The following is an 18,117-nucleotide window of genomic DNA, read 5'->3' on the forward strand; positions in this document are numbered from 1 at the left end:
GGGGGGAAAAAAGACCAAAAAAACTCAGCAAAATACACACTTTTACTAAAAAGTGAGGTGTATAGGAAATTGAAGTGGCAGCGGAGAAGTAGAAGAGTTCCAGAGCATCCAGAGCCTGCACAGGCGGGAAAAGCGGCTCGGGCAGCTCGGCCAACCGCCGTGGCTGCGGCGCACCAGAAAGCCACCAGGCTCGGCTCGAGCCGCAGGAAAAGCCAGGTGCGGGAGCTTCCCCTCACACCGCGCTCTCCGCACTCGGGAAACGTGAGAGGAGAGCGGCAGCGAGCAGCGGAGGAGCAGACCGCGAGGTAGAAGAACGCTTGGAGCAGGGAGAGAACCAGAGCAGCCGCGGCTCCCTCCCCTCTCCCACCGCCTGAGCCCAGCTCTGGCGAACAGAACAGCAGCCCGGGACCCGGCCACTCCAACAGCGGGACCCAAGCAGGAGCAGAGTTCGGCAGCAACATCAGCAGCTCCAGCACCAGTAACAGCGGCCCCAGCAGCAGACCCAGGAGTGGCAGCAGTGGCAGACTCAGCAGCAGCAGCTTCAGGGGGAGCAGCAGCAGTGGACACAGCAGCAGCAGCTTCAGCAGCAGTGGTGGCTCCAGCAGTGGCAGCTACAGCAGCAGCAGAGGTAGCAGCAGCGGTGGGTCCAGCAGCAACACCTTCAGCAGCAGTGGCTACAGACCCAGCAGGGGCAGCTTGAGCAGCAGCAGTTCCAGCAGCAGGGGTGCTGATCTGCAGGGCCACACTTGCCAGGCTCGGTTTGCCCCGCAAGAAAAGCAAGTGCCCAGCTCCAGAAATCAGAACAGCGGCCCGACGGCCCAGGCAGCAACTTGACTGAGACCAAAATCATCCAAGGTAACTGGGATTGCACCAGGGAAGGGTCTCACTTGGTCGCAAGCTGACTTGGATCCCTCAACAGACCAGAAATCTTAACCTCTTTGTTGATAGAGGATCTGGTCATTATAATAACTACTTTTGCATACATACTTGGGGCTGTTTTTGATTGAATGTGTACAGTGTTTAGTTAAATTTTAGAATCTACCTGTATTTTATTCCACTCAGCCTGCTTGAATACTCCTATAGCAGGGAAACTCAACCCCTAAGAACATCTTTGTAGATACTCTGAGAGTCTTAAGAGCCACACCTAACACCTTAAGGTCCTACCCTGAAAATATATTACATCAAATCAATTGATACAGCTAAGAATACACAGCTAGCTAGAAAACTCCAAGCATTAACTTAATCCAAGATGCAAAAATATATACATTATAACACAAGAAACACTAAAAAGCAAGACGATATAAACCCACCTAAAAGTATTAATGCATCAGAAATGTCCTCCAGTGAGAAAGAGTTAGAGGAAATGCCTGAGAAAGAGTTCAAAAGAATGATTGTAAATATGTTCAAAGAAGTCAGAGAACAAATCAAAGCAGTCAAAGAGGAACTTAAAGAGGAAATCAAAGGAATCAAAGAAGATGCAGGACACCAATTTCATGAAATAAAGAAGGGAATACAAGACATAAATAAGGAAATAGAAATAATAAAGAAAAAACAGTCAGAATTACTAGCAATGAAGAACACAGTTAATGAAATAAAAAACTCTGTAGAAAATCTCACCAGTAGGATGGATGAGGGAGAGGACAGAATATCTAAGCTAGAAAACCAGGTGGCAGACCTAATGCAGTCCAACAAAGAGAAAGACAAACTTATAGAAAAGTATGAGTGGGAATTTCAAGATATTCGGGACACTATGAAAAGATCCAATATAAGAATTCAGGGCATAGCAGAGGGAGAAGAACTCCACTCCAGAGGCATAGTAGGCGTCTTCAACAAAATCATAGAAGAAAATTTCCCCCAAATTGGGAAAGAGGTGCCAATGCAGATACAGGAAGCCTTTAGAACCCCAGCCAGACAAAACCAGAAAAAAACCTCTCCTCGCCATATTATAATCAAACTTCCAAACACACACACCAAAGAAAAAATATTGAAAGCAGTTAGAGAGAAAAATCAAGTTACCTACAAAAGCAAGCCCATCAGGATTACAGCAGATTATTCAACACAAACTTTTAAAGCCAGAAGGGCTTGGAGTGATGTATTCCAAGTTCTGAAAGATAACAACTGTCAACCAAGATTACTTTATCCTGCAAAGTTATCCATTCAAATAGATAGAGAAATAAAGACATTCCATGACAAAAGCAGGTTAAAGGAGTATTTGAAGACAAAACCAGCTCTACAGAAAATACTTGATAGAATCCTCCATGCTGAAGAAAAGGAAAAGCACACATATAAGGAACCTAGAAAAAACAAGCAATACTCAAATACTAGTTAACAGAAGAGAGCGCAGGTAGAACCAGAAACACAAACACACACACAAAAATGGCAAACAAAAATACACACCTTTCAATAATATCTCTTAATATCAATGGCCTCAATGCCCCAACGAAAAGACATAGATTTGCAGACTGGTTTAAAAAGCAGGATCCTACAATTTGTTGTCTCCAAGAAACTCACCTTTCTACAAAGGATAGACATTATCTTAGGGTGAACAGTTGGAAGATGGTGTTTCAAGCAAATGGGCCTAGAAAACAAGCAGGGGTTGCTATCCTAATATCAGACAGGGTAGACTTTAGTCCGAAGTTAGTCAAGAAAGATAAGGAAGGTCACTTTATATTGATTAAGGGCACACTCCAACAGAAGGACATTACAATCCTAAACATATATGCACCTAACATGGGGGCTCCCAAATTCGTCAAACAAACACTATTAGAACTAAGGTCACAGATAACACCAAACACAGTGGTGGTGGGTGACTTTAACACCCCACTCTCATCAATTGACAGGTCATCCCGGGAAAGAATAAACAGAGAGGCATCTGGACTAATTGAGGTCATTGAAGGAATGGACTTAACAGATATATACAGGACATTTCATCCAAAGGCTGCAGAATATACATTCTTTTCAGCAGCACATGGAACATTCTCTAAAATAGACCATATATTAGGACACAAAGCAAATCTTAACAAATTCAGGAAAATTGAAATAATTCCTTGCATTCTATCTGACCACAATGGAATTAAACTACAAATCAGTAGCAAGAAAGGCTATAGAGCATACACAAAATCATGGAAACTAAACAATACACTACTAAATGATGAGTGGGTCAATGAAGAAATCAAAAAGGAAATCAAAAAATTTATAGAGTCAAATGATAATGAGAACACAACATACCAAAATCTCTGGGACACAATGAAGGCAGTTCTAAGAGGTAAATTTATAGCCTTAAGTGCCTATATTAAGAAAATAGAAAGGTCGCAAGTAAACGACCTAATGCTTCGCCTTAAAGCCTTGGAAAAAGAAGAACAAGGCAAACCAAAAAGTAGTAGATGGGAAGAAATAATAAAGATTAGGGCAGAAATTAATGAACTAGAAACAAAAAGAACAATCCAAAGAATTAATGAAACAAAGAGTTGGTTCTTTGAAAGGATAAACAAGATTGATAAACCCTTAGCAAATCTGACCAAAAGAAAGAGAGAAGAGACACAAATTAATAAAATCAGAGATGAACAAGGTAACATCACAACAGATTCCAGAGAAATTCAAAAAATCATAGGGACATACTATAAAAGCATATGCTCCACAAAGTATGAAAATCTGAAAGAAATGGATGATTTCCTTGATCTATATGACCTACCTAAATTAAATCAAAATGAGATTAATCACTTAAATAGACCTATAACAAACATGGAGATCCGAACAGTTATCAATAATCTCCCAACTAAAAAAAGCCCAGGTCCGGACGGATTCACTGCTGAATTTTACCAGACTTTTAAGGAAGAGCTAACACCATTGCTTCTTAAGCTTTTCCAGGAAATAGAAAAAGAAGGAATTCTACCAAACTCCTTCTATGAGGCCAGCATCACCCTGATACCAAAACCAGGCAAAGATAGAACAAAAAAAGAAAATTACAGACCAATCTCCCTTATGAACACAGATGCAAACATTCTCAACAAAATATTGGCAAACAGAATACAAGAATATGTCAAAAAGATCATTCACCCTGACCAAGTAGGCTTTATCCCAGAGATGCAGGGATGGTTCAACATATGCAAATCTATAAATGTAATACATTACATAAACGGGTTGAAGGACAAAAATCACATGATCATCTCATTAGACGCAGAGAAAGCATTTGACAAAATCCAACATCCCTTCATGATAAAAGTCCTACAGAGACTGGGAATAGAAGGAACATATCTCAATATAATAAAGGCTATTTATGATAAGCCTACAGCCAACATATTACTAAATGGGGAAAAACTGGAAGCTTTTCCACTAAAATCAGGAACAAGACAAGGGTGTCCACTGTCCCCACTTTTATTTAATATAGTTTTGGAAGTATTAGCCATAGCAATAAGGCAAGAGACACACATAAAAGGGATACAAATTGGAAAGGAAGAAATCAAGTTATCATTATTTGCAGATGACATGATTCTATACATAAAGGACCCTAAAGACTCTACTAGCAAGCTGTTAGAGCTGATCAAAACCTACAGCAATGTAGCAGGATACAAAATAAATACACAGAAATCAGTAGCCTTCATATATGCTAACAACAAACACACAGAGGATGAAATCAGAAAATCACTCCCATTCACAATTGCATCAAAAAAAATAAAGTACCTTGGAATAAACCTAACCAAGGAAGTAAAGAATCTCTACAATGAGAATTTTAAAACACTCAAGCGAGAAATTGCAGAAGACACTAGAAAGTGGAGAAACATCCCTTGTTCCTGGATTGGAAGAATCAATATTGTGAAAATGGCAATCTTACCTAAAGCAATCTACACATTTAATGCAATCCCTATCAAAATTCCAAAGGCTTTCTTCATGGAAATAGAAAAAACAATCCAAAAATTCATTTGGAATCATAAAAAACCTCGAATATCTAAAATAATACTGAGCAACAAAAAAGAGGCTGGTGGTATCACCATACCTGATTTTAACCTATACTACAGAGCCATAGTAACAAAAACAGCATGGTACTGGCACAAAAACAGACATGTAGATCAGTGGAACAGAATAGAGGATCCAGATGTAAGCCCAAGTAGCTATAGCCACCTGATATTCAATAAAAATGCCAAAAATACTAATTGGAGAAGAGACAGCCTCTTCAGCAAATGGTGTTTTGAAAACTGGATATATATCTGCAGAAGGATGAAAATAGATTCTTCTCTCTCGCCATGCACAAGAATTAAGTCCAAATGGATTAAAGACCTTAACATCAGACCGGAAACTCTGAACCTCCTAGAGGAAAAAGTAGGGGAAACCCTTCAAAATATTGGTCTTGACAAAGACTTTCTGAATACAACCCCAATTGCTCAGGCAATAAAACCACAGATTAACCACTGGGACCTAATGAAATTACAAAGATTTTGCACTGCAAAGGACACTGTGAAAAAAGCAAAAAGGCAACCTACAGAATGGGAAAAAATCTTCGCCAGCTATATATCGGCTAAAGGATTAATATCTAGGATATACAAAGAACTCAAAAAGTTAAATAATAAGGAATCAAACAAGCCAATCAAAAAATGGGCTATGGAGCTAAATAGAGAGTTCTCAAAGGAAGAAATACGAATGGCATATAAGCATCTAAAAAAATGTTCTACGTCACTAGTCATCAGGGAAATGCAGATTAAAACTACATTGAGATTCCATCTCACTCCTGTCAGATTGGCCACCATCATGAAAACAAATGATCATAAATGTTGGCGGGGATGTGGAAAAAAAGGAACCCTTCTGCACTGCTGGTGGGAATGCAATCTGGTCCAGCCATTGTGGAAAACAGTGTGGAGGTTCCTAAAACAGCTAAAGATTGATCTACCATATGACCCAGCTATAGCACTCCTAGGCATATATCCAAAAGACTCATCACATTTCCTTAGAAGTACGTGCTCAACCATGTTTATTGCTGCTCAATTTATAATAGCTGGGAAATGGAACCAGCCTAGATGTCCATCAACAGATGAGTGGATAATGAAGATGTGGCACATTTATACAATGGAGTTCTACTCAGCGGTAAAGAAAAATGAAGTTATGAAATTTGCAGAAAAATGGATGGACCTGGAAAGTATTATACTAAGTGAGGTAACCCAGACCCAGAAAGCCAAGAGCCACATGTTCTCTCTCATATGTGGATCCTAGCTACAGATGACTGGGCTTCTGCGTGAGAATGAAAATACTTAGTAGCAGAGGCCAGTAAGTTAAAAAGGAGACATCAAGGGTAGAGAAAGGAAGGGAGAAGGATACTTAATAGGTTGATATTGTATATATGTAATTACAATGATTGTAATGGGGAGGTAATATGATGGAGAATGGAATTTCAAATGGGAAAGTGTAGGGGTGGGGAGGGAGGGAATTACCATGGGATATATTTTATAATCATGGAAAATGTTAATAAAAATTAAAAAAAAAAAAGACAGAATGTGTCAGTGTGGTGGCACATGCCTTTAATCCAGCACTCAGGAGGCAGAGGGAGGAGGATTGCTGCAAGTTCAAGGCCACCTTGAGACTACCAAATGAATTCCAGATCAGCCTGGGCTAGAGTGAGATCCGACCTCTGGGGCAAAAAAAAAAAAAAGAATGTGAGGGCTGGAGAGATGGCTCAGTGGTTAAGGTGCTTGTCTGCAAAGCCTGAGGACCCAGATTTGACTCCTCAGGACCCATGTAAGCCAGATGCTCAAGGTGGTGCATGTGCCTAGAGTTCATTTGCAGTGGCTGGAGGCTCTGATGCACCCCTTTCTCACTCTATCTGCCTCTCTGTCTTTCAAATAAATAAGTAAATAAATAAATAAAATTTTAAAGCATGTTAATAGATTAGTAATACTGGAGAGACAATAATGGTGGCAGTCTTTATGGAGCACCAAGAATGCTACAAAGAACCTTACAAAGAAGGATAGGGTTCAATCAATACTCCACATGGTCTTATTATCACCTTTAGTTTATTTAAAAATAATTTTTTGGATATTCGATAAAAATGCCAAAAATACTCATTGGAGAAGAGACAGCCTCTTCAGCAAATGGTGTTTTGAAAACTGGATAAATATCTGCAGAAGGATGAAAATAGATTCTTCTCTCTCGCCATGCACAAGAATTAAGTCCAAATGGATTAAAGACCTTAACATCAGACCAGAAACTTTGAAACTGCTAGAGGAAAAAGTAGGGGAAACCCTTCAACATATTGGTCTTGGCAAAGACTTTCTGAATACAACCCCAATTGCTCAGGCAATAAAACCACAGATTAACCACTGGGACCTAATGAAATTACAAAGATTTTGCACTGCAAAGGACACTGTGAAAAAAGCAAAGAGGCAACCTACAGAATGGGAAAAAATCTTCGCCAGCTATATATCTGATAGAGGATTAATATCTAGGATATACAAAGAACTCAAAAAGTTAACCAATAAGGAATCAAACAAGCCAATCAAAAAATGGGCTATGGAGCTAAATAGAGAGTTCTCAAAGGAAGAAATACGAATGGCATATAAGCACCTAAAAAAATGTTCTATGTCACTAGTCATCAGGGAAATGCAGATTAAAACTACATTGAGATTCCATCTCACTCCTGTCAGAGTGGCCACCATCATGAAAACAAATGATCATAAATGTTGGCGGGGATGTGGAAAAAAAGGAACCCTTCTGCACTGCTGGTGGGAATGCAATCTGGTCCAGCCATTGTGGAAAACAGTGTGGAGGTTCCTAAAGCAGCTAGAGATTGATCTACCATATGACCCAGCTATAGCACTCCTAGGCATATATCCAAAGGACTCATCTCATTTCCTTAGAAGTACATGCTCAACCATGTTTATTGCTGCTCAATTTATAATAGCTGGGAAATGGAACCAGCCTAGATGTCCCTCAACAGATGAGTGGATAATGAAGATGTGGTACATTTATACAATGGAGTTCTACTCAGCGGTAAAGAAAAATGAAGTTATGAAATTTGCAGAAAAATGGATGGACCTGGAAAGTATTATACTAAGTCAAGTAACCCAGGCCCAGAAAGCCAAGCGCCACATGTTCTCTCTCATATGGGGATCCTAGCTACAGAGGACTGGGCTTCTGTGTGAGAATGAAAATACTTAGTAGCAGAGGCCAGTAAGTTGAAAAGGAGACATAAAGGGTGGAGAAAGGAAGGGAGGAGGATACTTAATAGGTTGATATTGTATATATGTAATTACAATGATTGTAATGGGGAGGTAATATGATTGAGAATGGAATTTCAAACGGGAAAGTGTGGGGGTGGGGAGGGAGGGAATTACCATGGGATATATTTTATAATCATGGAAAATGTTAATAAAAATTAAAAAAAAAAATAATAATTTTTTTGGTTGGGCATGGTGGCACACTTCTTTAATCCCAGCACTCGGAAAGCAGTGGTAGGAGGATCGCCATGAGTTCGAGGCCACCCTGAGAATGCAGAGTGAATTCCAGTTCAGCCTGAGCTAGAGTGAGACCCTATCTTGAAAAGCAAAAAAACAAACAAACATACATATATATATATGTATGTATGTATGTATGTATGTATTTTTTTGAGAGAGAGAAGGTGAGAAAGACAGAGAGAAAGGGCCTCTTGCTACTGCATACTGCAAATGAACTCCAGATGTATGTGTCTAGCTTTATATGGGTACTGGGGAATTGAACCTGGGCCAGCAGGCTTTGCACAAAAGTGCCTTTTGGCAGGGTATGGTGCCGCACGCCTATAATCCCAGCATTTGGGAGGCAGAGGTGAGAGGATCGCCATGAGCTTGAGGACAGCCTGAGAATAGAGTAAATTCCAGGTCAGCATGGGCTAGAGCAAGACCCTACCTTAAAAAAAAAAAAAAAAGGCTGGAGAGATGGCTTAGCGGTTAAGCGCTTGCCTGTGAAGCCTAAGGACCCCGGTTCGAGGCTCGGTTCCCCAGGTCCCACGTTAGCCACATGCACAAGGGGGCGCACGCGTCTGGAGTTCGTTTGCAGAGGCTGGAAGCCAGGGCGCACCCATTCTCTCTCTCTCCCTCTATCTGTCTTTCTCTCTGTGTCTGTCGCTCTCAAATAAATAAATAAATAAATAATTTTTTTTTTAAAAAGTACCTTTAACCACTGAGGGAACAACTCCCCAGCCTCCATCTCCATTTTAAAATATTTTATTGATTTATTTGAGGGGGCAGGTATATAGATAGATAGATAGATAGATAGATAGATAGATAGATAGATAGATAGATAGGGGTGGGAGGGAGAGGAAGGGGAGACAGAGAGAAACACAGAGATAGAGAAACAGAGAGAGAGAGAGAAACAGAGACAGAGAGAGAATCAGCATGCCAAGGCCTCTAGCCATTGCAAATGAACTCCAGATGCATGCATTACCTTGTGCATCTGGCTTACATGGGCTCTGGGGAATGGAATCTTGGTCCTTAGGTTTCAAAGACAAGCACCTCAACCAATAAGCCATCTCCCCAGCCCCCCACCATCTCCATTTTAAAGACAAGGAAATTGAGAAAACAAAGTACAAATTTCAGAGTCATTCTCTACTCTTGGTTCCTAGAATGATGAGAATCATGTTAGGAAATCCTCAGCTATCCAGGTACAGAGGCTGAATAACACATGCATAAGTGTTTAAACCCTGCTTCACTGAGCTGTCGGCCCATCAAACCAAAGCTGCTCCATCCTTCATCCTGACATAAATAAGGCTATCAACCATTGTACCTTGCGTCAGGCGGCAGGAGGCAGTGACTTCACGGCCATTGACTGTGCAGCGCGCCCCATGGGTAGGCTGGAGAACAACTACACCACAAGTACTGGTGATTGTGCAGTGATCTCTCTCAATCCACTGACCCTGAAGGACTACAGAAGAGACTGTGGTCATCTGAATGGGAATATAATTCAGTGAAACACCTCTTCCAGTCTTTCTACATGTTTAGATCCAACATATGGAAGACTTCCCATCCTGACAAGAGAGGAGTGCCTACCACCCCAAATCCCCCAGGGGTCCTCCGTACACATCCCAGACCTAACACCTAGCAGCAGGAAGACAAGCAGGCCCTTAGCACTTCCATGACTCCTTTCCTCTCAGAGTCATCAGATTTCTTCGAAGAGCAGTTTCAGACATAACTCAAAGTGTCAGACCCAAATGTGCCACACTTACCAATGTCCTGTTCCTGATCTGAGTCAATCCTTCCTATTTTTGTTGTTCCCTCCTACAGGGGATAAAGGAGGCCATTTTAATAAAAATAAAATAAATAATAAATAAAATAGAAAATAAAAGCAATAAGAATAAAAAGGGACACAGCTCTGCCCTCAAAGTAGAGTCCACATTTGAATATTACCATTCCCACCCCAGCATTTTCTGAATAATTTCTCAACTGTGGTCTAGGCTGTTCTGACCTTCTAGCCACTTACTCTATAGCCCAGGAAGCCCCCGGGAAGACAGAGGCAAAACAGTAAATGATGATGATGATACAATGCTGCATAGCATCAGCTATTTGCAAAGCCCAAGAAGTGTTAACAAACTACTTTCTGCCGTGAAGCCTGAATGTGGGACTAGCCAGGCATTGGTCAGAAGTTCTCCAGTCTTAGGATGTGGGCACACGTAAGAAAGGAGGGTTAGTGTGGTCCAAGTTAGATTCCGGGAATGTCAGAGAGACTTCCTGCTAAGATTTAGGGATTGTTACCTTCATGATCTGCAGATGAGGTGTAACAGACCCCAGATTCTAGGAAGGGAAAAGCACAAGTAGCAGAAAAGCATCTCTAGAACCAAAGAAAATTGGAAGAGAGTCTAAGAGTGCAGGAAATGGGTTAGTACAAACAAATCACTGTGTTAGTAGAAGACCCAGGGCCTCTGGCCTTCAGACTATGGCCAATCTGCTTATGACCATACAACACTATCTGGAGAAGGCAGTGGCATGCAGCACAGATGCTAAATTTTGGACATATCTTTTTTTTCAGAAAATATTGTATTATTTTTAAGCCGGGTGTGGTGGCGAATGTCTTTAATCCCTACACTCAGGAGGGAGAGGTAGGAGGGTTGCCATGAGTTCAAGGCCACCCTGAGAATACAGAGTGAATTCCAGGTCAGCCTGGGCTAGAGTGAGACCCTACCTCAAAAATACAAATATATATATATATAAATATATATATATGCATGCATGCATGCACGCACGCACGCACGCACACACACACACACGCACACACACACATATGTGTGTGTATATGAATACATATATATATATATATATATACACACACACATACATATATATATGGAGAGAGAGAGAGAGAGAGAGTGTTTTTATTTACTTACTTGAGCAAGAGAGAAAGAGAGAGGGAGAGAACATGAATATGGGAGTGCCAGGGCCTCCAGCCACTGCAAACAAACTCCAAATGCATGTGCCACCATGTGTGTCTGGCTTATGTGGGTTCTGGGGAGTTGAACCTGAGTCCTTAGGCTTCACAGGCAAGTGCCTTAACCACTAAGCCATTGCTCCAGCCCCATCTTTTTGTTTCTCCAATAATCATTCACTATGCCCCAGGTAGTGCTCACTGCTTTACAGATATCATCTAAATGATTTTGGTTTTTGTTGTTGTTTGCTTGTTTGTTTGTTTGTTTGTTGTGTTTTCATGGTAGGGTTTCACTCTAGCCCAGGCTACCTGGAATTCACTCTATAGTCTCCGGGTGGCCTCAAATGAACAGCGATCCTCCTACCTTACCTCCTGAGTGCCAGGATTAAAGGCATGCGCCACCACACTTGACATGGTTGTTTTTGAGATGTGTCTCACTATGTAGTACCTTGAACTCTCAATCTTCCTGCCTCAGCCTCCCAAGCACTTGGGATTACAGGCCTGTACCACTACACATGGCCTTAACAACCCCAAATACTGGTGTTTTCACATCCTACTTATAGCCAGGAAATCTGAAAGTCCTAGGGAATAAGTTACCCAGGAAACTCATATATGAAGTAGGAGAGCTGGGACTAGAATTGAGGCTTCCTGTCAGCCTCACCACAACACCTCTCTGGAAACTTCCTTCTTATTGCTGTTGTTTTGTTTTTAAAAGGTAGGGTCTCACTCTAGCCCAGGCTGACCTGGAATTCACTATGTAATGTCAGGGTGGCCTAGAACTCACAGCAATCCTCCTACTAATGACTCCCGAGTGCTGGGATGAAAGGCGCATGCCACCATGCCCGGCTGTTTTATTTTATTTTTTCTTTTTAATTTTAAAGAGAGTGAGAGAGACAGAGACAGAATTGGCTCCCCAGGGCCTCAGCCACTACAATCGAACTCCAGACGCTTGTGCCACCTAGTGGGCACGTGTGACCTTGTGCTTGCCTCACCTTTGTGTGCCTGGCTCACATGGGAGAGTCATATACAGGTCCTTAGGCTTTGCAGGCAAGCACCTTAACCACTGAGCCATCTCTCCAGCCCTGGAAACAGGCTTTCAAAATGACTATAGAGTTCTCTACTAGGCTATAGTCAACAGAGAAATCTCTACAGATTTTTCAAAATAGCTTGTAAGAAGGGCCGGGTGTGGTGGCGCACGCCTTTAATCCTAGCACTGAGGAGGCAGAGGTAGGAGGATTGCCATGAGTTCAAGGCCACCCTGAGACTACATAATGAATTCCAAGTCAGCCTAAAGAGTGAGACCCTACCTCAAAAAAACCAAATAAATGTAAAGAAAAAAAGAAAATAGCTTATAAGAAGGAAGGATCCTAAAAGTAATGACTGTGTGCACCTCTCCTCTCTTTCTGCACATGTGCACGTTTGTTCACATGCTCTCGCTCTTTCTCTGCCCCCTTCCTGCTGAGTCATTGAGGATCACACAAGTCAATACTTTCCAACCTCCACAAACACTGTCAAGGGAAAGAGGAGAAAACTGTGTCAGCTGGAGAGATGGCTCAATGGTTAAGGCACTTGCCTGCAATGCCTAATGACCTGAGTCTGATTCCCCAGTACTCACATAAAGCCAAATGCACAAAGTGGTGCATGTGTCTGGAGTTCATCTGCAGTAGCTAGAGGCTCTGGAGCACCCATACTCTCTCTCCTTGCAAATAAATATTTTAAAAAAACATAAACATTAGGACTGGGGAAATGGCTTAGCGGTTACAGCATTTGCCTATGAACCCTAAGGACCTGGGTTTGATTCCCCAGGACCCACATAAGCCAGATGCACAGAGGGACACATGTGTCTGAAGTTCGTATGCAGTGGCTAGAGGCCCTGGCGTGCCCATTCTCTCTTTCTCTGACTCTTTCTCTCTCATAAATAAATAAGTAAATTTTTTTTTAAGTGCACATTCTTCCTGAAAGGGTAAGAGTCACAGTATTATCACTAAGTCTCCTTTTTTTGGGCAAAAACTTCCCCACAATGTGATGATGTCACAGACGACAAGGGCTGAGATGGTACTTGTGTTTGCCAATCCTTCCACCTCTCTGTATAGGGAGATTTGAGAGAGAAAAGCTGTATAAGGGATCTGTAACCTGTGGTCTGTCGACCCTTCTGTCCCCTTGCTGCCCCAAGGAGTTTTCCAAGGTGGTCCAAGGGAAAATAGTTTCCAAGAGGAAGGGGTCAGTTTCAGGTCTGTACTCAAGTCAGTAAACAAGTAAAAATATAGGACATTTTGGGCCATTACTATTGTGTAATTACCTAAGGCAAAAATCTAAATAAACAACAAAGGGGAAAACATAGGTACTTACAATCCAGAAATGCCAGAATTAGAAGCAGATTAAAACCTCATTTCTAAGGCCAACTGGAAATGTGCCAAGTAGGGAACACAAGCCTTACTCAGCACCCCAGTCCTACATTCAGATGGCATCATCACTGTCCAGTTCTAGGACCCAGGTAGGCATGGCTCTTAAGCCCCTGCTATCCTAACTGCTGCTAACCTAACAGCTCCCCCCGCCCCCGCTCACTCCAGATTCAATCAGTGACCAGACCACTTACCCTCGGACTCAGATGGTGACCACTTTAATGACTCTGGTCTCTTCTTGAGTCCTAATCGCTCCCTATAATTCTGACTAATGAAAGGATCCAGATAGCCTATTGCTATTTAGATCTGCTGTTAAGGTAAAAACAGATACATACTTCTGCATGAGACATATCACTGAGAAAATGAGTGCCGAGGTGCCAGGAAATAAGCTAGTTTAACTTTGTGCCTGAGACTCTCAGACAATTTCCCAAAGGGCTTATCTGAGGAACAGAGATGAACTCTGCTAAGGTCTCACTTCCATACACCATACAGGAAGAGCCTGCTCTCCCCAGAGACACTAGCAGCATTACATCATGTCTCCCATCCAAGTTTTATTTTATTTATTTATATATTTATATTTATTTATTTTAATTTCTGGCTTTTCGAGGTAGGGTTTCACTCTAGCTCAGGCTCTTTGCCTCCCGAGTGTTGGGATTAAAGGTGGGCACCACCACACCTGACTTTTATTTACTTTTTAATGTCACCTGAGGACAACTATGAGAATGGAAATTAAAGTTTTAGTGAGTTTAGGGATGCAGTACTGCCACCCACAGGAGGTGTCCTCCAATAGAAGATCCTATCCGAAGAGGACAGAACGGGCCGTGGTGGTGGACACTTTTAGTCCCAGAACTCAGGAGGCAGAGGTAGGAGGTTCACTGTGAGGACAGCAAGAGACTACATAGTGAATTCCAGGCTAGAGTGAGACCCTACCTCGAAAAAACAAAAAATAAATAAATAAAATAAAAAGTTTATATTTTATCTGCAAAGAGAGAGAGAGAGAGAATGGGTGCACCAGGGCCTCTTAACACTGCAAATAAACCCCAGATGCATGTGCCACTTTATGCATCTGGCTTTATGTGGATGATACTGGGGAATCTAACTCAGGCCGTCAGGCCTTGCAAACAAAGGCCTTGAACTGCTGAGTCATTTCTGCAGTCCTCTTTTGTTGATTTTCTCCCCTTTTCTAGATAGGTGCGTGATGAAGAGGTAAGAGGTGCATTTGTTGGTGAGGTTGACTTGGGAGCTGAGTGAAGACAAGTGTAGGAAGTGCCGGGCATGGCGGTGCACGCCTTTAGTCCCCAGCCCTCGGGAGGCTGAGGTTGGAAGATCGCTGTGAGTTCAAGGTTACCCAGAGACTACACAGTGAATTAATTCCAGGTCAGCCTGGGCTAGAGTGAAACCCTACCTCAAAAAACCAAAAAGAAAAAAGAAAAGTGTAAGAAGAAAGCATTCTGGCTTTTTTAATTCCCCCATTCTTGAGCAGCCTGCATTTGTTGTTTAGAGGAAGCACTAACAATATTACTTTTTCTTCTGAAACAGGATAGCCTCATATTCTTAATTAAGCTCAAGCAATTCTCCTGCCTCAGCCTCCTGAGTGGCTGGGATTATAGGTATAAACCACTGTGCCCAGATTACACTGAAATCATTTCTTTGACTTTTTAGAATTGTTTGTAGTCTGGGTGTGGTGGCGCACTCCTTAATCCCAGTACTTGGGAAGCCAAGGTAGAAGGATCGCTTTTGAGGTCAAGGACAGCCTGAGACTACATAGTAAATTCCAGGTCAGCCTGGGCTAGAACAAGACCCTGTCTTGAAAAACAAAAACAAAAAAATGTGTGTAGGGGCTGGAGAGATGGCACAGCAGTTAAGATGCTTGCCTGCAAAGCCTAAGGGCCAGTGTTCAACTCCCCAGTACCTACCTAAAGCCAGATGCACAAAGTGCCACATGTGTCTGGAATTTGTTTGCAGTGGCTAGAGACCTGATGACTGCCCATTCTCTGTCTCTATCTGCCTCTTTCTCTCAAATAAATAAATAAATATTTTTAAAAAATGTATGTGGGAGCTGGAGAGATGGCTCAGTGGTTAAAAAGGCACTTGCTTGCAAAGTCTGATGGCCTGGGTTCAATTCCCTAGTACTCATGTAAAGCCACATGCACAAAGTGGTCCATGCATCTGGAGTTCTTTTGGTGTGGTGGGAGGCTTTGGTGGGCTTGTTGACTCTCCTGCCTCTCTCTCTCCTTGAAAATAAATAATAAATGAAAATATTTTTTAAATGTATCTGTCCTTGAAAAGAATTAATAAATAAAAATATCTTCGTTAAACGTGAGTCGGGCATGGTGGCGCACACCTTTAATCCCAGCACTTGGGAGGCAGAGGTAGGAGGCTTGCTGTGAGTTCGAGGCCAGCCTGAGACTACATAGTAAATTCTAGGTCAGCCTGGGCTAGAGCAAGACCCTACCTCAAAAAAACAAAAATAAGTGTAAGTACATGTTCAAGTGTGGGGGTGTGTATGCACACACGTGTGTGTGTGTGTGGTTGTATGTGAATGAGTACACATATATCTGAAAGCCAGAGGACAGTCTTGAGTGTCATCCTCAAGAACGCTGTCCATCTTTCCCAAGACAGGTCTCTCACTGGCTTGGAGTGCACCAATTAGGCTAGACTGGCTGGCCAGCAAGCCCCAAAGATCCTTTGGCTCCTCTTCCTCCTCAGAGCTACACTTACAAACATGTGCCACCAAGCCTGACATTTTTACATGGGTTCTGAGGAATAAACTCAGGGCCCTCATGCTTGAGAGAGAAGTACTTTACCAACTGAGCTATCTCCCCAGGCCCGCTGGAAGTATTTCTGTGGCTACGATTTCACTCTCCACAACTATACCCCAGTGTTTCCAGGAAGCCAGAAAATATAAGAGGCATCATTCTTATCTTAACATGAAGACATTAAGGCATCGAAAATAGAAACGTTTACACAAAATCAAAACAATTTGTTGGCTTGATCAGATTTTTTTGTTGTTTTTTGAGGTAGGGTCTCACTCTGGTCCAGGCTGACCTGGAATTCACTATGTAGTCTCAGGGTGGCCTCAAACTCATGGTGATCCTCCTACCTCTGCCTCCCGAGTGCTGGGATTAAAGTGTGTGCCACCACGCCCGGCTTCAATCACATTTTTGAGAACAAACCCAAAGGCAGCTCTGTGGCTGGCATCTGTCTCAATTCATAGAAACATGGCTGCACTTGAATGTTCCTTCCTTGACTTTTGGGGCCAGTGGCTCAGGAGGAAAGGGGGTGCACCAGCCTCCTCACCTTGAGGTGATAGAGCACAACACCTGTGCTGAGCTCGTCATCCTCCAAGGCCATCAAGTGTGGCAGGCTGGAGTAGATGACCACACCAGCCCTCCTCTTGTTGATGTCAACACCATAATGATCCAGGAGGGCCTGCCAGTCATTCCACTTCTGAGTCCAGTCTTGAGTCAGCTCGTCGATCTGTAAAGGTGAAGGGCACCCCAGCATATTACTTTCCTGTGATCCCCACTGTTAATATTCAAAGAAGCCCCTGTCAGATCTCTGTTTTAAAAAATATATTTGTTGGGCTGGAGAGATGGCTTAGCGGTTAAGCGCTTGCCTGTGAAGCCTAAGGACCCCACTTCGAGGCTCGATTCCCCAGGACCCACGTTAGCCAGATGCACAAGGGGGCGCACGCGTCTAGAGTGGCTGGAGGCCCTGGCATGCCCATTCTCTCTCTCTTTCTATCTGCCTCTTTCTCTCTCTCTGTCACTCTCAAATAAATAAATAAAAATGAACAAGAAAAAAGAAAAAGAAATATATTTATATATATATTATATAATATATAATATATAATATTATATATATATATATATATATATTTGCAAGCAGAGAGACAGAGAATGGGCAGACCAGGACATCTAGCCACTGCAAAGGAACTCTAGATGCATGTGCCCTGTGCAACTGGCTTTCTGTGGGTACTGGACAGTCAAACCCAGGCTGTCAGGCTCTGTAGGCAAATACATTAACCACGGAGCCATCTCTCCATCCCAGATCTCCATGTCTGTTTGTTTGTTTGGGTTTTTCAAGGTAGGGTTTCACTCTAGTTCAGGGTGACTTGGAATTCACTATGTAGTCTCAGGGTGGCCTCGAACTCATGGTGCTCCTCCTATCTCTGCCTCCCAAATGCAGAGATTAAAGGCATGTGCCACCACGCCTGACCAGATCTCCATGCTTTTAAAGTTTTCTTCAATAAGCACATGTTACTTTTATAAACTGAATCCTCCTCAATAAATGTTATTATTAAAATTTTCTTCAATGAACATATACTATCCTTCTAACT

At 42.3% G+C, this 18,117-nt stretch overlaps 1 protein-coding gene across 1 annotated transcript in view; it reads right to left on the reverse strand.

Annotated features, from left to right (window-relative positions):
- Stard9 (StAR related lipid transfer domain containing 9) overlaps positions 1–18,117 on the reverse strand; it is a 130,196-nt gene that overhangs the window by 34,939 nt on the left and 77,140 nt on the right. Inside the window, exons 16-18 of the mRNA XM_045155984.1 lie at positions 17,076–17,255; positions 10,181–10,232; positions 9,742–9,879 (exon numbers count right to left, since the gene is read on the reverse strand). Of these exons, the coding sequence (XP_045011919.1) occupies positions 9,742–9,879; positions 10,181–10,232; positions 17,076–17,255 (370 nt within the window). The remainder of the gene's footprint in view (positions 1–9,741; positions 9,880–10,180; positions 10,233–17,075; positions 17,256–18,117) is intronic.

This window comes from Jaculus jaculus, chromosome 8 (genome assembly GCF_020740685.1).
Source record: "Jaculus jaculus isolate mJacJac1 chromosome 8, mJacJac1.mat.Y.cur, whole genome shotgun sequence".
Lineage (NCBI taxonomy): Eukaryota > Metazoa > Chordata > Mammalia > Rodentia > Dipodidae > Jaculus > Jaculus jaculus.